Source organism: Dermacentor silvarum, chromosome 6 (genome assembly GCF_013339745.2).
Source record: "Dermacentor silvarum isolate Dsil-2018 chromosome 6, BIME_Dsil_1.4, whole genome shotgun sequence".
NCBI classification, from domain to species: Eukaryota; Metazoa; Arthropoda; class Arachnida; order Ixodida; family Ixodidae; genus Dermacentor; species Dermacentor silvarum.
In genome coordinates this window covers 133,447,650-133,468,658 of record NC_051159.1, presented here as the reverse complement: position 1 = coordinate 133,468,658, position 21,009 = coordinate 133,447,650, and the positions used below count along the sequence as shown (strand labels likewise).

General features: G+C 47.0%; 1 protein-coding gene across 4 annotated transcripts; it reads left to right on the top strand.

Moving 5' to 3' along the window:
- Nucleotides 1-40: 40 nt before the first annotated feature.
- Nucleotides 41-20,720, top strand: LOC119456060 (proclotting enzyme-like). Of its 4 annotated transcripts, none has more exons than XM_049669522.1 (7): nucleotides 41-65; nucleotides 10,300-10,418; nucleotides 11,589-11,884; nucleotides 12,522-12,705; nucleotides 16,770-16,846; nucleotides 18,418-18,963; nucleotides 20,515-20,720. In XM_049669522.1, exons 2-7 carry the CDS (start codon nucleotides 10,322-10,324, stop codon nucleotides 20,671-20,673), a joined length of 1,359 nt encoding a protein of 452 aa, XP_049525479.1. In that variant the 5' UTR covers nucleotides 41-65; nucleotides 10,300-10,321; the 3' UTR covers nucleotides 20,674-20,720. The 4 variants fall into 4 exon arrangements, with proteins under 4 accessions (XP_049525479.1, XP_049525478.1, XP_049525480.1 ...); XM_049669521.1 differs by lacking the exon at nucleotides 41-65 and adding an exon at nucleotides 79-498; XM_049669523.1 differs by lacking the exon at nucleotides 41-65 and adding an exon at nucleotides 79-498 and having other exon boundaries at nucleotides 10,297-10,418; nucleotides 12,573-12,705.
- Nucleotides 20,721-21,009: the final 289 nt, after the last annotated feature.

The following is a 21,009-nucleotide window of genomic DNA, read 5'->3' as shown; positions in this document are numbered from 1 at the left end:
GCGATCCGCCGCCGGGGGCTGATTTCCCCGGTGGGTCGCCATTCTGCTGCGACTAGCCCCCACGGGTGAGTGGACTCGGTGTGTTCTTTTCGGCTGCCTTAGCTGGGGCCGACACCGCTCGCTCGCTCAGTTGCGTTGAGGTTGCCGTGAGCGCGCTTTGACCAGTTCACCCAATCTCCTCTCCCGTTTCATCTGGGTGACTCCTCCCCCCCCCCCCCCCCCCCCTGACCGCGTACGAAGCACCAGCGCGGCTCACATAACGCCCACGCATCGTGAACCCCTTTCACGCGCTTGGTCTTCTCGGTGTGTGAGGAAAACCCTGCGTGAAGCTCACGTGGTGTGCACCGCCGGAAAAGTTCGCCTTCAAGAAACGGCAGCTTTTTTTCACTGTGGTCAGGGCAAGTTTGGATTGGGCCTTCCTGGACCGGCCGGTTGATTTTGGGCGCCGAAAGCCCTTGTGTGTGAAGAGGTGGTTGATCTGACTTCGGCAGCGCAAAGGTAAATAAATTTTTCTCACTAGAGCAAGAGCCCGCGTGTTTCGAATCGGCGCCCGCACCGCGCGCGAGTTCGATAAGCTTTGTTTTGGGCTTGAGGACTTGTTCTCGCTTACACCGGACGAAGACTGCATCCATCGGTGTGCGCTGTTCTTTGCTTGCCTTACATACCAGTTCGGCAACCGCGGTCAGTGACTTCGGATGGAAAACTAGTACTCGGCGGAAGGCTTGTATTCTTTTTTTCGGAGAACCCACTTTCACCTTTGAACCCCGTTTATCTGCCAAACTTGTTTTTCTGTTCGAGACTCACGCACTGCGGGTGACTAATCTAGGACATATTTACGAGACAACCAGCAATGCGGGGTTATTGAATGGCGTATCCCCCTTCGTTAAGCTAAAATGAACGCACCGGGCCCCGCATACCCGCCTTATTGTCACTTAGAGCTATTCTCTTGGTTTTCATTTTTTCACAGTGACCGGAGTAACTCTCGTCGTTCGCGCTAAAATCTTGGTCGATATGGGTTTGCCCTCATTAGTTTAAATCATACCATATTATTGTTGGTGCATCCGAAAAGAATTACGAACGAAGGATGAGGTTTGATGTAGTGAGAAGCCAGCTTGCCGGAGAATGTGGATTAAAACTGACCCGTACTGATGCTCTAATCCTTTTTTATACTCCGGCTTTTTACGAGCAAGACATTTCATTTAATCCGTCTACTTTCGCTCCATCTCGTTCGTGCACAGATTGCGAAATTTGGCGTCCGAGTACTTCAGAACTTGGTTCATCTTTCAGGATCTATTTCGGAAACTTTCCACCTGAGAGGAAGCTTATCGTACCCCATGATGTCAAAACTCGTCACAGATGTGATAAATTGTTTTCTTCATTGCGCGACGGTCGCCACAGTGGCCTTCGCGTAGATCGATTCTTTAGAGCCTCTGGTATTGTCAACGACATCTACATACACACGGCGATCGAAATGGAAATGGCTTAATTCGTCGATTCATTAGGCCGCAAACGCGCAAAGTGGAAAATGTTCCATCTTCTTTCGAAACTCTCACTACTTCAGATGCGAATGCAGTCGTTGATTGCTTGATCGTTCAGACAGGTAGCAATTCTTGTTTTCATCGCTTTAGCCACACCAATTTCGTACGCGTTATGTGCAATGCAGAGCACCCGGCTCGATCTCGCGTTCTTGCGTAAAACAAAAGGTTCCATTATGATTGTGGACGACGGAGACACTTAGAAACAGACAAGCATTCATCAGTAAGGTCAATCAATGCCTCCTCCGTCTGTTCACAAGCAACCCTTGCCGTTCAGTAATGTAATAGCACAGATCGTTTCCGAGCCGCCGGCGAACGCGAACGATTGCGCGTCTTCCAGGAAGCGATGATAAACTACGTTTCTGGCTGCATCGCGGCGTCCATGGTGGTTCTCTGTGAGGAGGTTAAATGCGCCAGCAGCTGAGAAGCGCACACTTGCGAAAGGCGATGTCCTGACTCCCCCTGGACCGCCGGAGTCAAGGACGTGATATCGCTCCGCGGAAGCCGTGCTGGGCGCAGCAAGCCCGAACTCATGCCGTCTTCCGAGCAGCGAATACTAAATGAAATGAATAAAAAAAAAGGAAGATTACGTTAAGGGGAAACGTGCCTTGGCATTGTTCTTGAAAGTTGCGACAGATGAGAGAAAGCGAAGCGGGGACTAGCAAGGACAACTACAAATGAATCAGATGGACTTCCAAGCGGTATGTACGCAGACAAAAGACACGTCTAGGATTTGCGACAAAGGCGCTAAGGTGTGGTGAATCGTCGCGCCCTGCAAAGCGTAAACAGGGGAGATAACAACTAACGCCGCGTGCAACCTAAAACGCCTTCAGGACACTCGACTTAGTCAAATGCGTCTGCAGTCACGTCCTTGTCTAACAATGCCGGCTTCGCAACCTGTACGCTGTCTTCTGTTGTCCAAGTCAAGCAACTCTATCTATTTTCTCTTTCTCTCTCTCTCTCCCTCTCTCTCTCTCTCTCTCTTCCTTGCTTTATTTTTTTTTTCCTTGCTCATTTCTTATCAGCTTGCTGGTCGGCGCACTGGAATATCCGCGCACTCTCTTGGACATCCACCATAATTCTCGCAAATTACTTTCGTAAGGTTGTTTCTCAGTGTGTTGATGTTTTAGCAGAGTGGCTTAGAAATTCACTTTATTAGAGACGAGAATGGCGTTCTTTGGGCGAGAATGGTTAATATTCTTGAGTTCGTTTCAGGGGCGTTTATTTCTCGACTCAACGGGTCTTCTTTATTGTCAGGGTCTTGTAAAAGTCTTGTCGACCTGTGATGCATGTGTTTTCCCGTTTCAAAGGCCTAGCCTCTCTTTGTCACCGTTAGTTTTTCAAGAAAACGCTATGCGTTTATTTTGAAATCGCTATGGCCAATCGACGTTTGGGCGTGAATTCGGCAGGAAGGCGTTAATTCTACAGCACTAGTTGGAAGAATCCTAATTATGCAAGCAGCACCTCTTTATAAACGACAACTTAACACACCTTGGCTGCAGTCCTTGACAAAACGAAAACACACACACACTCTCTCTCTCTCAAGTTGCGTAATGTCTAATTGTAGTTGGCGACACGCCCAAGCTGACTGGACATTGCACAAACCCGTCATTCACTGCTCTGTTGCTATAGACTGCTGCATTATCATTTTCCTTCTTTTTTTTTTTTTTTTGCTTCGACACCATGTAAGCACACGATCAATAGGTAGAGGTTGCGATACTGAAAGCTACTTTTCGCCACCACTTTTGTTAACATTTGTCATTGACGAGAACATGGCACTTGTTCACAGACAAGCTTCTTCCAGTTAAAATGCGTCGATTCCCACCACAAGCTCTGTACTTCTGACATAAAAGGGGCGTGCAATTCGGGCGGAGTCACGAGCATGTCAATGCAAGAAACTGTTGTGACAGTTATGTATCCGGAATATTCATAAATGTGTAACGTTATTTACATGGTGTAGGCACAACGCTATGTAATTCAGCATGCGCGGAATTTCAGAAGAGAACTTACTCACTATGCGCACCTTGCGTCTCCCCCCCCCATTACCTTGAGCAGATCTTGTCATCATCTTATGCGGCTGCATTGGCAACCACAGCCGATACGCCGAACACGCTTGATTATTAAATCACAGTGCTCACTACACCCTTGAACAATCTTAAAATTCCGTTATTGAGCAGATTACAAGATATGAACAGTCTAATATGCTGCACCGTACCTCTAACGCAAGGCTTGGTGTCAAAGATTTTGAAGATTCCTTATAGTGTAACAGCGTACCTTGTAAGGCCACTCGTAGCGAGGCAAGATTCGGCAGAGATTCGGCTTTGATTGGCCGGGTAAACGGCACTGAAAGCTGAAAGCTAGTGATCTGAAACGATCGAACATATTGTTTTTGTTTCTATTTTTTATTTAAATAAAGTTTTTTTGTCTCTTTTTTATCCCAGCCTGAATTTTGCTCGCATATGCTAGAGCGCAGCGTACACCAACCCTTTCTGACACCATAAGATACCATATGGCGTACCATGGCCTCACCCTAAATCTTTCGGTAATGACCGGTAAAATAGAAGGGTCTAATGCAATAGCCTCATAAGCAGACATCCATCACTTTGTAGGTATCCGTCTGATGAAAACAATGGGCCGATTCCGAAGGCATGTCAGTCTAACACAGCGTCTCAGAGCGCTAGCTGTTACAACGGAAGACTGCGAGAAGCTGGCACATGACGCAACGCCCCAGACGTTTAAAAGAGGAACTTCGGCACGCGAGAAACATGCGCATGATCGTGACCTAATGGTTAGGTTAGGTTAGGTAATGCAGTGGTGGAAAACACAGATTCGATTCCACCATCGGTCACGCATTTCTTTGTAGACAGACTTAAGCCACTTTCGAGGTATCTAAGAGAAAACTAGAAGTGTGTTGATCGTGCGCGAGCGCCGTCACCATGTGCACAAAATCGCAAGTTAGCAAGAGATCCAAGGTATAGAAAGATCACTTTGCAAGGTCGCCCATGACGCATGCGCGTGCAACTGTCGAGACGTCTACCGCGCGTTGGAAGAAGTGGGCCGATCCTGGAGATAGCGCGATAGTAAACTGCGCCACTGTCACGCCACGGTGGGCCAAGTAAGTAATCGCTATTCTGCGAAATGTGGTGCAGACTACGGACAGTTTTAGTACCATTTAGAACACCGCATCATGAAACCATCGCTTCGAATAGATCATGGCATACTTTGACAATTAGCAGTTACTAAATTCTGCCCCATTTTTGTTGGTGTTGTTGTTGTTAGGCTTCTCACTAGATTCATATCAAGATTAGTAATGAACTTTACGTCATTGCTAGCATCAAGTCGAGTCAGTGAGAAATATTGAGGACATGAGGCCGCGATGCAAAGAAGCACAAGCAGTCGTTGCTGCCTCCACACGCTTGCCGACCTTTCAATCATTGCACATCTTGCATCTCGTTTTCTTTCCCAGATATACTTCGCAGAATTGTTGACTTGTGTGTTTGTGTGTCTTCGCCTTTGCTTTATTGATTATGGCATCGAGCTAGGAATCCATTTGAGGCATCGAACTTACACTTGTTAAAGAGCGTACCTTACAGTGAGCTGATGTTGTAGAACATGATCCTTTCGGAACTCGCGTCACCGCCGAAGCACGCTTTCATCGTTGAGACCCTATTAGTTTACTCCGCCTACCTGTTTTTTTGTTCACCTTCTTTGAATCTGCATATACAATGATCATAAGTTTCTTTAGACGGGACTGCACGCGCTACTTCAGAAGAGAGCGGATATGTCTCATTCCTTTAGAATTGTATTACCTTCACATATTTCATAGTTTCTGTCCCTCATCGCCACTTTTCGTTCCATTTCCTTTTGCCCCTTCACGAATAAGGAATAGTAGCCAGAATGCCCACGAGCAGGCCAATCTCTCTTTCTTTCCTGCAGATAAATTTTATCCTTTGCTCTCGCTAGTGATAGCGCACTCGTGGAAACTTTCTGGACGCTATTTAAGTACAGTTGCCGTAATATAGCGATATCAATTTTACACTCTTTATTGCTAGAAATCATTGCGACCAGGTTTCTCAACGACTTCCTGACAAACACATGTGGCAGAGCTTGCGCAACCACTGGTACACATTTGAGCCATCGCGTAAATAGCACGACGATTAGAGTTCGGCACGCTCGAATAATGTCCACGTTTCGTAAAAAATGTCTCATCAAGGGCAGCTATGCTGTCGCTCTGCTTTGATTCTGGAAGAAAATACCATTAAGCATTACTTTAATCGTCACTAGATGCAGGGTTGTAAAACAGTGGTAGAAAAAAGATCATGCTAATCAAAGCTTGCTAATTATATTGTTATTTATTCTGCCTACCACTTATTCAACCCTTCATTTATTCTTTTCATGCAAAGCGTTCGATATCATCACCATTTGGCTGTCAAACGATAACGCTTCATTGTCGTTGTCGTCGTCGGTTCTGTTTGCCAAGGGACACATCTAGGCTAAAAGTCATAAGTGAATGTGAGGTACATGTGCGTGCAGGAGCTTGCCTGCTGCGTTGCCTTGCAAGGCCTAGTAAGGTCGGAGTTTACCTCATCTGAGTGGTTCGTACATAAATGTCACATCATTTTCTACCATTTCTTAAACGAACTATACTGTCCTCTAGTTTGGATGTCCAGGAAAAGACGCGAGGCAATCCACCGTATAAACTTGAAACTGCCAAGATGCAGAGACCCCGGTGCACTGCCCGAATAATAGCCTCCCTTTGGTGCATGAAGGACATCGGGGATTTTGGTTCACGATTGAGCAAAGTTTTCTCCATGAGAAAACTTTTGAATTAAAACAGCAGTTCATGGCAAAGCACAAAATTAACTGTGTAGCCATGCAGGAGTGAAGGCTCACGCTGTCCTCTAGTATACAGGAAGCCCTAGAACGCATAGTACTTCAGGCAATGCAGGGTAATCTTGAAGAAAGACACCAGTGAGAATTGTTGATGGTTCATCAATTCAGCGTAAAGTTGGTCCTTCTGAAGTTCTGGAGCTTGGAGAAACTTGTGTTTTATGAAATATGCTTTCCGGCGCTGCTGTGGAGTTTGTGCACTCAGCTACAACGCAAGTTACCGTGCTGTTGAAGCGGCTCGCCCAAGCGATACAGAGTTGCGTAATCACCGAAGCAGCTGCAAAATCGACGATACGCGCATTCACTGAGTCATCTGCGCACACGTGTAGCTGCATGACACAGATGTTCTTATGCGCTCCACTTCGTGTGTTCCTTCATGTGCTGCACCTCGAGCGATCTTTCATGAAACACTTGTGTCCATCGTTCAGCGTCCAGCGATTGCATATGTTTGTTCGTCGGTGTGACACCCTAATCAAACGCTGTGGGTCGTGAAATTTCTTCATTCAGTGCCTAAAACAGGCGAGGCCATCGCGATACTAAAGTGAGACAAACGGCGAGACTGCGAACGTTCAAGCAAGGCTTGGTGGGTTGAGCCTTGAGGTCTTCTGAAGCGGAAATTTTGCATACCAATACCCTGAGACGTTTGTAAGCGCAATATAACACTCCGAGATTCCAAGCGTACAGTGGTCAATCAAACCGCTTGAGGGATTCCCAAAGCTGTTCTGCAGTCATCTTCACTGAAGACGCTCGTATCGGCTGTCTGCTGTAGACATGAATGACTACAGGTAAAACACCCTACTTCCCACCGCATGCAGCTTCAGCGTAAAAAAAAAAAAAAAAAGAGTATGTATGCCCCAGTCTGCGTCCACGACACTACTGATGAGACGTCAGCGTCAACAGCGACGTTTCACAACAACGTGACATCCGGAGTGACAGGGAGAATCTTCCCTGCATTACTAGTGGATACAGTTAACGCCGAGCACTAATTACAGGCAAATTGGGCGACGACTTTCTCCGATGAAAAACGCAGAAGACGTTTCCTCCACCGACAACTACAGGTCAATTCCTTCTAAGTAGGCTCGAAGAGCTAGACATTAAAATACATAAATTATCCACGTATATATGTGAACACTAATCATAATTCTACCCTTCCATAGAATTGTCGAGTCCCCAGCCAAAACCATGTTGCAAAGCAGCGGATGAAGCGGACCGTACCATTGAATGAGTGTGGAAACAAGTATCTGTCATGCTGAGTTTGTGCGAGAGTATCCTCGGGGTTCGCTGTCACGAAAGAAACATTTCGATCATTCTTTGCAAGTCGTGGAATGTTTGCCTTCGGAAAGCCGTTTCAACGCTTCTCTTTTTTTTTCCGTTAGCGACCTCTTCAACGCTCTAAATTATTCTCAAGGACATAGCTAGCGCTACGCTCAACGAAGCGAGCGAGCAAAAGGGTCATACTTTAGCTAACGACTGACATGCTTGGGGCTAGCTCGATTGTATCATGCGTCTATTCGCCTCTCTCGTGTGCAATCGGTGTTGCCCCTAGCGCATTCACGGCGTTGTTTCCCTCCTGGCGCTGCCGCGGCAGAGTATTTTCAGCGAGTACACTTTGAGAAGGCGCGATGACATTCAGGTCCAGGTCAAGAGCGTCCCGGGCACGGCCCCAATCTGTACTGCGTTCATCCCAGAGAAACCATGGTCTGTGCTGAAAGCTTCGAGGGAGCGAGAGTATATATATATATATATATATATATATATATATATATATATATATATATATAGCAACAGTAAGCGGTAACCGCGAAACTGGGAAGCCTTGTTGCTGCAACATCAAGCGTGATTGCGGATAAAGGTGCGTTATCCTCTGTCTAACATCGAAAAATTAGGTTGCGCGGGCACTGCTGATTCGCAAATATCAAGCAGTTAAAATGAGGCTTCACCTCAGGAGCTACTTGAATATACATGAGAGCGGAGAAATCATTTTGCGCGGCGAAGAAAAACATTCCTGTTCCTTCGAGATGGAGTTTAAAGCTGTCTGCAGCAATGATCCCGTATTCACAGTTCAGCATAGTAGCCTGTATTCGCTTCTAGCGAACTCTTCGTTTTACGTTCACTTCGAGGACCGAAAAATCGGGGGAGACTAGGATTTTAATGCGAGCCCTGCACTTTCGCTGTTAAACGGCGTGACGCTAAGCTACATGCGCAGCGCCACATGCGGAAGTGCAGTGATTTCGTATTCTGCAGGCGAGCCGTAACGCCGTGAGTTGTGTAGTGCTGCAATAATGTTTCCATGTATGAGCCAAACAAGTTGTGCCTCATTTCAGCTGCATCCGATGACGAAGAAAAGCAACCACATTTTAACCTCGCGGTATTAGCTTTTGAAAAAATCTTCTGTGTCATATTTGAAAGGCCGCCATAAATAAGCTCAACAGTTGTAAATATTTGAAGATATATTCGAAATTTATTCAGTCCATTCGCTTCAACGCCTCGGTTTGTTCATTTTTCATTGACAGTGGAGCTACGGTCAAAACACATTCCACGTACTTTTCGGTCAAAGTGGTATGCTCTTGGCCGTGAAGACGGCACGGTTATCATGATATGTAATACTGGCGACCTGACGCCTGGAATACGTCTAAAATGTGTCGTGCATGTGACTGTTATGTTAGTGTGTAGCGTAAACAAATAAAATGCCTTATTAAAACACAATTAATACAACGAAAAAAAGGTCCCTAAAAATCAGTTGAGTAGCGTAACAATCTCATTGGGAAGCTGATAATATTCAAATAGTCATATTTATGGAAATACCATCCACATAAACTCGGTCTCGGCGCTCAATTCCTGGCCTTGATTGTTCATTAAACAATTTCAACTGTCACCGTGGCAGATAGAGTTCATTGTCTATAACTACTATTTCACCAAATGTCATGTTGTATAGTGTCCAGTGCGTGCGATGATTTCAGATTGGACTCTTCTCTCATTGAATGCATGTAAAAAGATTTTGGCTCTCACGCATGAAAAAGATCTTGTTTATAACACTCATTCAAGATTAAAGTGAGAGTGGCACCGACAGAGTAGGTGAGGAAGTGTTCACGTGAACAGTCCATAAACTTCAGAAAGCTTCCGGTATACCGGAAGTTTTCTGATGCTCATAGCGTTAGACAAGGATATACCCTCGTCTAATGCCATTACTGTTCCTCTGTTGGTACCACACTTGATTTGAGCCAGTCCATTTTCTATGTGTATCTAAATATCAACCGGCAAATGCGACTTCAGCTTAGGCTAAATGCAACAAAAAGTCTGCCTGCGTTGATCCATGACTTCACGAGAGAATGCTGACAGTTCGCTGTAAACCATGTCCGGGGGCGAGAAGGCGGTCTACAGTTGGTCTCTCGAGCTTGCATCCGCCATATTTTATCCGCCATATTTGCATCCGCCATATTTTAAAAAAGGAAACACACGGAGACACACAGAGAGGTAAACCAACGAAAAGGACTCTACACCACGCTTTTCAAAATGAATGATATCACTAAGCGGTGCCCGCATCCATCGCCCAAAACGCCCCGACCTACCCAACGAAGTCATGGTTCAATGGTCGCAAGTCACCTCTTGTGTAGGAGGTGCAAGTATTAGTTAATGTCGCCGCTGTAGTTCTGAGTGCATGGTTAACGTGCTCCACACGTGAGCTACTTCGCCTTTGAGCTCTTCTCTTGTCACGGTACGTGTGCGAATGTTCCTGGCGTATGTGGACGCTCTGTCGTCATTCTTAGTAGCAGATTCTCGTCGCCTTATCGAGCGGTCCCTCCGGCGGAAATCTCTCCGCATACGCGTGCAAGCGGACCTGACGCAGCGACGGTTTCTTCCTTTCTCGCAGCAGCAGCAGCGACGGCGGCGGCATCATGCGACTGTGCGTGCTCCTGTCGCTAGGCCTGCTGGCCACCGTGTCGGCCGCAAATGAGGAGGCGACCACAGAGGAGACGCCCGAGAAGAGGCTACGTACGTATCACTGCATATTTGCGCTGTTCCCGTTTCGGAGTTTCAAAACACCTCTATTTAGGAACACTTGCGATGCAAATCGAGAGCTGTTCTTGGATAGTTTTTACTAATGACCATTAGGGGGATGACGACCTACATGAGTAGAGTCAAAGAGTCGACTAGAAGATGGCTTATACTAACGAAAGGCAGGCAACGAAAAGAAATGACAAGAGAATGTACTTGAACAGAGCAATGACAATCGGGATCCGTGCCTTCTCCCGATTACCGGTCTTCTTCCCTCACAAATACGATTGCTTGTCGCTTCGCCCGTCCTCTCAGAAGCGATGGTAACTGACGAAGTTGCTTTTGTACTCTAGGTTTGAGTTAAGTTCCTAATGCTCCAGAATGTCCACTGCGCTCAGTTTCACAATGCAAAGCACAGACACTGGCGTGCAACATAAAGCTTCCTACGAAAATTATTTAAGGGCACTCTAGCGTTATTGTCAACAGGATCTGCACGTATTTCCGTTCAACCAGCATGGCAATGATTATGCTGGAAGGAAATAAACTGCCTATGATGGATAGCTCGTGGGTTTGCCTAAATTCCGTCCCTCTGACTTCAAGCGGCTTTGTGACCTTGCAAGTCCATCATTTTCAACGAAATACTGCCTTACAGATGGGATCATACGTAATAAGTATGCATGTGCATAGCAACTCCTTGCTTTCGCGTGGTTAGATATTATTTCTTGTAAATTTATAATGATAAAACCTAATAAATAACGCCTCAAGAGCGTCCGAAGCCACAGGTACGAAGATAAGACAAATCCATGTACTAACCATCATTCCCATGGTGACTGAACTATTCAGAGAATCCTCTAGTACCTTTTGTGGGAAACTATGCATGCGCAAGATACAGCTGGTGTCAGCCAATAGGAAACGCCCTCAAGCGAATGCACTTTTACTTTCAGTGTGCGTACGCAGATGTTTAAACGCTGCCCCCGTTATGTCGGGGTGGTGACAGGCGTCACCTTGTCCCTCCGCACTACAGTGTCACCCTACTCATTCTCAGCACCAATTGGAGCATTAGTCTTTACCGCCAGACAAAACCCCGTATCCTCCACTCTAATGAGACATTACTGTTCGTCCGGAAATCTGCAATGTTCCTGACACGTGCGTTGACACCCCTTGCAGTGGTGTTCCCGGCTAACGAGCTGCCGTCTCCAGGCGGCTACTGCCAGTCACCGCTGGGCTTGGCAGGCCGCTGCGTGCCGTACCAGGAGTGTCGCTTCCTGTTCGACGACGAGTTCCTGGCACGCCGCTCGCTGTGCGGCTTCGTCCGGCGTCAATCGCTCGTTTGCTGCCCTCAGAGTGGTGGAGGTGGCGGTGGTGGAGGAGGTGGAGGATTTGGCGGAGGCTTTGGCGGTGGCGGTGGCTTCGGCGGAAACGGATTCGGAGGAAACGGATTCGGCAACTTCTTCCCACAGCAGGTATACTTCCACGGGAAACGTACGCGGTTCCTTCTTTCAGAGGCGTTTGTTTATTAATTGATTAATTAATTCGTTCATTCATTATTTCATTCCTACTTCATTCCTTCTTCATTCCTCCTTTCTTTCTCCTTTCTTCATTCCTTCTTTCTTCATCCATTTATTCACTCGCTCGCTCGCATGCTGGGCAATTTCATCATTAAACCAATAGGATTTTGGACGAATGAAAAGCTGCAGACTGAGTACCCGACACCACCTATACAGTTTGCATGGTGGGTCATGATCCAGTTAAACAACCGCCAACACAATTAAACACAATTATAGGGCACAGGCAAAAGGCTTTGCGAACTCAGTCTTCAGAATATTTTTGTTTGTTTGTTGTCTGTTTATCGCAATCTGAGGAAGACCACAGCAGTAGCTTCTGACAGCAACCAAACCTGCCGCTTGTATATCCTCCTGTGCAACCCACCTCAATGCTCTGGCGTAACTGTAGTTACTTGAGCTGCGTAAGTTGCTTCCACTGCAATCGCTCATAACGAGGGCACACCAAGTGGCAGTGTCAATGCGGCTGCTATGCGCTGTGTTCTATGGTATTCCTAAACCGCTTCGCACGTCTGACTGCGACGTGTACGGCTGGCAGATACCTCATGTACCACAACATACCTTCCCGGGCCTGGGTCGTCCACTGCAGCCCAGTCGGCGGCCCTTCTTTCCTGGAGGTGGAGGTGGTGGCGGAGGAGGAGTCCGGCGGCCTCCACACTTCGGTGGTCCACGGCAGCCTCCCGCTCAGCGACCACAGCAGCAGAAGCTTTGGGGCACGGAAAGTGTGTATTCCTTGCACTCATCTTAGTAATAGAGTTTTAGCTTTTCTGTGCAGCCCACGATCATTTACGGAATACCGGAATACCGCGGTGACGTAGACGTGAGCAGCGGCGCTGGTGGCGCCCCCTTACGACTTTGAGCTCAACCAGAGCGCACAAAACTTGTGTTGCAATGACGAGCTACGTGCTGCTTAAGTGCCGGCATAAAAGCGTCGACAGTTTCGTAACCATCAATGTACATGTACCGGCTGTTTCGCGAATTCCGTGAACCATGTGCAGCCCGGCCACGCCCCCATCTCTCCGCCCACAGAAGACTTGCGCCTCCCCAGTTATTAATGAAGAAATTTCATTTATGCACGTAACTTGAACCAATCATTAGCCCCACAAAGCCCAAGCGTTATTGCACATCAAGAAAAATTAAAACAAGTTGATCACTTTTATTTCTCGAAAGCAGACAACATTCGTACCGAAAAATGACAATAAAATGTTATTTACAGACAATTATTTAGTACTAATAATTTTGTAATTTGCTTACTCAGCTATCCGTAACTGAAAGTTCGCTCCAGCATGTAAAATTATTACAATAATATTTCGTTTCCCGCGTTTGCATGCGCATTTTGAGATGTAAAACAGCGTATGAAATATAAGTTGGGCTTTGTGGAGTTAAAAGTACGATTTATTAGGTGATTTAGACAAACAACAATCTATGAGCGCAGCACGCCGGACGCACAAATGCGCAGTGACGCCTTTTCTGATCTTTTTTTTTTTTTTTGCCATATGTGACACGTTATATCCAAAGCCCACAAGAAAGAACCCCGTAACCACGTAATAAAACCATGAAAACAACTTCATTCAGTGTTTCTGGGCCAACTCTACAACTTCTCCGATCAGATAATTAGCTAACTAGTCGCACTTCAAGAGATAGTTTGAAAAACTCAGGCTCATTAACGAACAGTAACGAACTAAGTATCGAGCAATGTCTGTTGGTCAGAATGGCCTAAAACGTACCATATTTTTTTTTAATGCTTGGTGCAAGTTACATGAAACACGTGGTATAGTGGCTCTTTACCTTTGAGGAGAACAGCTTGAAAGAGCACTAGGTCTCGGGTTCGATTCCCTGCCGCGGCGGCCGTATTTCAGTGGAGGAGAAATGCCGAAACGTTCGCATGTTTAGAGTTAGGTGCACGTTAAAGAACCCCAGGTGATCAAAGTTATTCCGGAACCCTCCACTACGACGTCTCTCATAGCTTCAATGTTGCTTTGGGACGTTAAACCCCACGAATCAATCAATCGACAGCATGAAACAAAATGCTTCCCTCGCTTTGTGGTTGAATAAACTGCCCCGAGACGGTGCAATGTTTCCGGTATTCCGTAAAACTGCAGTTCTTATGCGGACAGATGAAATATTCCTAGTGTTGCCTAGCGTACGGTTACCAGTAAAGGGTTTTAGCATATAGTGCGAATGTACCAGCACAGACGTATATACTGCAAAAGCAAAGCACATCTTGCATGGTGGCGACGTCTTGCGACTTTGCATTCATCCATCACGCCTGGTAAACATTTACTGTGTTTTCAACCCTCCTGGACTAACGCAGCAACACATTTCTTTATGGAGTCAATTGTTATATCTACTCGCCTCGACCATTGCCGCGAGTGACAGGTACAGTCGTCATTAATGTCGTAGCGTTTCAGCCACCTAGCGAGCGACTATTTAAAATGAAAAGCGGTAAGAAAACACGCTCATGCATACGGCCTAATTCTGTACTCGGCGTACTACACCACCACCACCCTGCCCGGATCATCAGAACAAACTAAAACCCTAAACAAAAAATCATTATGACAGTCACAAATATGACAACACCATTTTTTGTTATGTAGTATATAGACTCCCTTCAAAGCAAACCCGGCTAAGCCGAACTTTCTGATATAATGAACAATGCGCGAACCTTTGTTTTGATTTCTCATGCACCCAATGCGAAAAAGAAGAAACTCAGCGTAACACGAATTGTGAATTCCGTTAAGCCGAACTTCAGCGGCCGCCACCGACGCCTGCAAGCAACTCTGCTCAGCGAGAGGCACGCGTATATAAGAGTCAGACTTGGAGAAGGCAACTCTGCCAGCTACACGAGAAGCAGATGGTGTTCCTGTGAACACGAACAGCTACTCGCGCAACCACGATGACGCGAAAATTCAGGAGGGCCGACTCCATAGAAACTATAATGGAGTAAGTCCACAGTAAACCTCTGCGAGAGCTGGTAGATTGGCGAGCACACTGCCAAGCAGCCACAAGAACCAGCTACTGATGCGCCTGATAACGCCCTGAATACTTTTGGGCATTTTTTTTCAACATAATGGCACTGAAGGGTTTTTTGAGCAAGCTAGACGAAATGTCAGCTATTGTGTCAGCGTACACATTTGCAGAGCCAGCAAGCCGCAATAGCTTAAGAGCGCATAAAGCCACACCTTGCGTCACGTAAATCTAATGAACGACTGTTTTTACGCCTGCCTTCTTGCATTTAGTGCTCTTTCATCCATTATTTTGTGTTTTGTATATTTGGGCGCCGTAGGAATAGCAGGTATTAAATTCTGCTGATTACTTCTGCTAAAGCGAACTTCTGATAAGACGAACAGATTTTCACGGCCCATGCGTGTTCGTCTTCACGTAAGTCTACTGCATATTGCGGTAACTATTGTATGGCCGCTTCAACAAGTGCCTGCTTCCCTTATTCGAGCATTGGTTAGCTAACGCCACTGTTAACTTGGCACGACACTGTACACCGCCTACAAGACAGCGATAGCGAACACCCCTTTTTTCTGTCATCTGTTTCTGACCTGATTACCCCGCACTGCAGCTTCCAAGTCTACGAAGCACAGTATACTCGTATAAGGCACTGGTCACTTTCTGCCTCACTGCAACCGTTGTAGAAGCGCAGGAAACGGTAGCTCCGTTGGCGAATCCGCCATTCGTATATGAAGGTTTCCATGAGGTGCCTACGTGGCGCTCTTCTGGCACCCGATCCCATGCCGCATTTTATTTTTCCTCGAACAGTCATTTGTTTGTCGCCTTTAAACGAGAGGTCTCGGATAGAGCAGGACAGGACTTTGTTTTCACGTGCGGCGCGACGCACTATAGACAAACTTCCTCGTGCGAGCAATACGAAACGAGCGCGGACAGCGCCGACGCATTAGCGATTATATCTCCTTCGTATGAGCCACGCCGGAAAGTGCTCGTCCTTGGAATGTCGCAGGAACGCAACCGCTTGATGTCTACATAGTGGCGCCGCGGTACATCTTGCACGCGTATGCGTCCGTGTGGTTCTTTCAGCAGGGGGTGGCCACGAGTCTTTTAGTTCAAGCATATAGGAGAAGCTTCGAAAGGGGCGTATATATTGCGCAGCGGCTATCCGCTCCGGTTTGCTCGTAACACAGCGATCAGCCGCAATAATTGCTCAACGTAACCAGACAAGGAAGTTGGCTTCAAAACGCAGACTAAAGCACGTAATTAGGCAACCATTTGCGCCGAGTGGCGCGTAAGGAATATATATTATTTTGCACGTTGCTGCACTGGAGTTACACAATCCTGACTTACGATTGCTTGGCCGAATTCGTGTCTGTTATATTGAAAGAGTAACTATTTAAATGTATCTCGGAGTGCATGATAACTTCGTGAACAAAGTGAGAATAAAAAAGAAATCCGCCAGGTCGCGTTTATTTTGTTTTCGTCTTTGTTGCCCGCACAAATGTGACACGCATGCAGCGGAAGCAGAGCGTGTTGTTCTAAAGAAGGCTAATAAACACAAATAAAAATAAAGGTAGCTAAACGAGCAGTTGATGGCAGTCAACATAAGGAAAGCAGTTTAACGAATAGCTCGTAGACATTTCCCTATCTCGCCTCGTCGCAAGTAAGCAGCGGTCCTTTCATTATCTTTTTACATCTGTCTCATTAAAGACACATACGTAGTACATGCGTCTAAAGGCTTCTTTTACAACACTCGGAAGCCAGAGTGGGAATCGCCGTGAGCTGTTGCCATAGGCCAATGGCTGAGCGAAGTGTGTTCTCTTTGCAGATTGCGGCGTAGCCAGCAGCGCCTTGGTCCGCATCGTGGGAGGCAGGGAGTCGAACCTGGGAGCATGGCCCTGGATTGTAAGTGTCTTGATCCCAAAGCCTGTACCTGTCAGTATGCCGGGAACGAGTCTCTGTGTGGCACACAGTTAAAAAGAGACACCCACGCAACGCGATAGGCGTATTGTCACTCGCTTCGTCAGCGCAGGGCGCCAGGATTTTAAAACAAACTAAACCAAACGCAGCGGATGGTCACACTTTTATATCCATAACTAGCTCCGCTTAAGTCCCAACTTCCTGCTTTCATGCCTGATTGTCCTTGCCAGAGGAAATAAATCTTCGAACTCCTTAGTAGCTCGTTACAGCGGACTGCCAATTCATGAGAATGGAATCTGAAACGTTGTTGCCTTTCCCTATTAATTTATCATGGTCTGTTCGAATGGACCGACGTTTAGCAACAGTAACGACAGCGTTGCATTAAAGCCATCCGCATGACCACTGGTAGGGCGTGCTATGGTGGCTGAACGGTTGCACCGACAGGGTCGGTGACTCAGTGCATCCTGTGCGTCCTGCGGGGCAACAGAAACAATGAGTAATTTAATATTGAACTGACTCTCCTTCAGTACGCAGCGGTCCGCACTTTGCAGAGAATAGCGATCCCTTGGTTTATGTGCTACAACAGATGACGTTACATTTCCACGTTGATACTGCATCCAAACATGATCAAGCGCACAGAGCCCTAGTTTTAGGATTTTTTGATGGCGACAAATCTAGACTCCAGATTATAGGCTACGACATTGTTTTTTTGGTAATTTGTGTGCGTGACACACATGCATGTGATATTCTTGTGTTGTCCCCCCCCCTCCTCCCATTTCTTTTTTTTTTATTTATTTACACTCCCTCTTAACCTCTCCCGTGTTCTCCACTCACTATTCTTTTTCTATGTACATTTTCTCTTCTAGAGCTAGCAGGCGCTGTGCCCCTTCTGGTGGCAGTTGCCAGCTAGCTCTCTTCTACCCTGTGATTCTTTTTATGTGTGCGAACCATAACAATAAATAAATAAATAAGTAAATAGATAAATATATAGTTATACCTACAAACGTGAAATCCATACAGCTAGTGCATGACTTTCGTCCACAGAATGTTTGTATTAATGAGCTGGTGACTGAAATCGCTACTCGCGCTCTTTATTTTCCTAACAGTTATATTGGCGCATAGAAAAATAAAGGAAGGAGATGGTCGGAGATGGTTAGCGCTAGTGCGCCACGGTATCGACAAACAATGTAATGATAAAAATCATCTCCTCACCACCAAACGCAGTCACAAACTGGTTTGTGTACTGCCGTGCTCGCACGTTTCAGCGTTAATACCTGTGTTACAACTTACAGGCTGTGCGCATAGGTCACGGAGAAATTCACCTTTGTAGCTACACCTGCAGTTCTCAAACTTTTGCTCGTGACTGTACCTCAGTTGCCAGTACCCATAACGTATCTTGCCATTCAGTTTGTAAGACTACTGTGATTGATGTACTGTTTTATAAAGTGTATATTACACGGTGAAGCACCTGTGCCACGACAATGGGTATGGAGATGCATTCACTGTCCTGTGAAATGTCACCTGACGTCACGAGGAGTCATACCGCCCGCACGCAGGCCCTGCTGTTCATCGACGTGCACGGCAACGGCGTCCGCTCTCCGCTGTGCGGCGGTGCTCTCGTCACACCCCGACACGTGCTCACGGCCGCGCACTGCACCTTCAGCGGCAACCGGTCGCTCACTCCGGACGCGTTCGTGGCGCGACTGGGCGAGCACGACTACCTGAGCAACGACGACGGTGCCAGCCCGGTGGACGAACCGGTGGTGCGCATCGAACGGCACGCGCAGTTCAACGCGCGCACCTACCTGAATGACGTGGCCGTGCTCACGCTACGGCGGCCAGTGCCCCTGAACAAGGACATAGCACTCATCTGCCTGCCGTACGGCTCTCTGCGCGATGACCAGTACGAGAGTCGCAGTGCCAACATCGCGGGATGGGGCGAGCTCTACTACGGCGGCCCGTCCAGCGCCTCGCTACAGGACACCCGCATCCCCATCCAGACTCTGGACACCTGCAAGGAGTCCTTCAAGCGCACCAGCATCACCTTCACGGACCACTACCTATGCGCGGGCAGCCTGAAAGGAGACAAGGATGCCTGCAGGGTGCGTATCTCGCCCTATATACCGTATATATAACCACCGTAGTCGTCACCTATACCAACGTCCACTGGATGACAAAGGTGCTGTAAGCTAAAAGCGGTGTCGTCCCTTATGTGAGTCGGATTCTCGGCAGCAAAGGCGGAATGGTAAGCGCGGCTTGATTGCCGGCGCCCTCCTTTACGTGTAGAGAAAGTTGGCCCCCTGATGTGTCGACAAAGGTTCCTAACTTCCAGGCTATGTTTTAGAGCGAAGCTGTTAGCTTTTAGTTTGTGCGCATTTTGTGGTGTCCGCGTCCGTCAGCAAAAAATGTGGGCCGATCCCGGCAGTGCAGGGCCAGGAGCACTGGCTCGTACCCCCGTAAGGCAGAGGCTTCAAGCAGTCAGCAAAGAGAAGCGAACGGTGCATACATTCTTTGAAATCACGCATACAACATACGTTTCAATTAAGAACAAGCACAAAACAATCATCTGAACCACATAATTGATAAGGCGCTCCTGATAACAATGCGAAGCACGTACCGCTCCCCGCATACGATTCCCGGTAAAGATTACCGTTGCGCAAGCTGCCGCGCCGACGGCAGCTTGCGAGCCGTGGGGAGTGACGTCCCTAGCCTTTCGTATATATATATATATATATATATATATATATATATATATATATATATATATATATATATATAAAATAACCAGCCTACCAGCCGATTTCACCATTGCAGCACCGCCATGGGCGGCGGCGTGCTGTCAAAATTACTATTACTACCATTGCTCTAAAGCAATAAAGCATTGCATACCACCCTAAGCAGATGTAGTGGTGGTTTAAACAGCTTCGCGGTGCATCTACTTTCGCAGGGCCGGGATGGCGAGTCAATTTTTTTTTTTTTTCAATAGGAACTTCTGCATTTATTTTTGCTGTATTCCGCGTACGCGTGGAGTGTTCTGGGGGCTCAACTGTATATGAAACACGTGATGTCACCCGTTCAGTTGTGAAGGGAACATATCTTACGAACAACGCTGCGACGAAACAAATGAAAGGGGACGATATATTGACCACACAAAGAGAGTGAAACTCATGCACTTTCTTCAATGTAGTGTATCGATGGGACAGCGGAAGCAGGGGTCTAGCATACAAAAGTACAAGTACTGGGTGATGCGAAAGAAGGAGAGAAAGAGGAACAAGATGAGTGACGATGAGGACAGAGGGAAGAGGTTGAAGCACAATGGGTCAGCCTGGAGTTCTAGCCCTCCCTGTTTAAAAAATGAAGTAATGCATGGATAGCCTGAAAACTATATTTAAAATACATTCACGCCCCTATTGCCTGATATAACGTGCCCTAAAAGCGGTTGGATAGTGAGAGGGCGAAGAGCAGTAGCCAAATATGTCAACCTTGCACGTATTGAGGGAAATCACGTGGATGCTCACTAACACGCATGAAAGATGCGTTGACATGCTATAGTCAAGGTAAATCATTTAGTGTCGGCAGAGTAGCAGAGCGCAGACTGATACGCATGCAACACTGTCGTGCTCGGCAGTCCTAATCACATTGTCTCTGTGCAGGGCGATTCTGGCGGACCGCTAATGCTGCTGGACGAGCAACAGCGGTTCACCATCATCGGCATCACATCATTCGGGCGCCGCTGTGCGGAACCCGGCTACCCGGGCGTCTACACGCGAGTCGCCAAGTACCTCGACTGGATCCAGCAGAGGCTCGTCTAAATTCCCCGCCGAGGGCGCCCCCTGTAAATAAACCCGCTGCGTCACCACTTCAGACTCGGTGCCAATCTCGCAATCCTGAAGCTTCATGCTCGCGGCCTGATCTTGTACTGGTTCAACATATACTAGGTGTTCCAACGAAGACATTAGATGGTTGTTAAAAACGGCGCAGTAGAAACAAAGATGTCACTTTTACGGCTACACATTTTTCGCGCCGACGATAGCAAAAGATTAATTGCATTGTAATAGCTCATGAACTCGTTAATTATTTAAAATCCGCAAGTTAACTGTGCGATCAATTAACTTAGGATAGCACTGCATTTGCAAGGTTGAAGCCGG

Coding starts and splice junctions, on each gene's coding strand:
- LOC119456060 (XM_049669522.1), top strand. CDS start 10,322: ATGCGACTGTGCGTGCTCCTGTCGCTAGGCCTGCTGGCCACCGTGTCG. Junction 12,706..16,769: donor GAAGCTTTGGGGCACGGAAA/GTGTGTATTCCT, acceptor TTCTCTTTGCAG/ATTGCGGCGTAGCCAGCAGC. Junction 18,964..20,514: donor GAGACAAGGATGCCTGCAGG/GTGCGTATCTCG, acceptor GTCTCTGTGCAG/GGCGATTCTGGCGGACCGCT.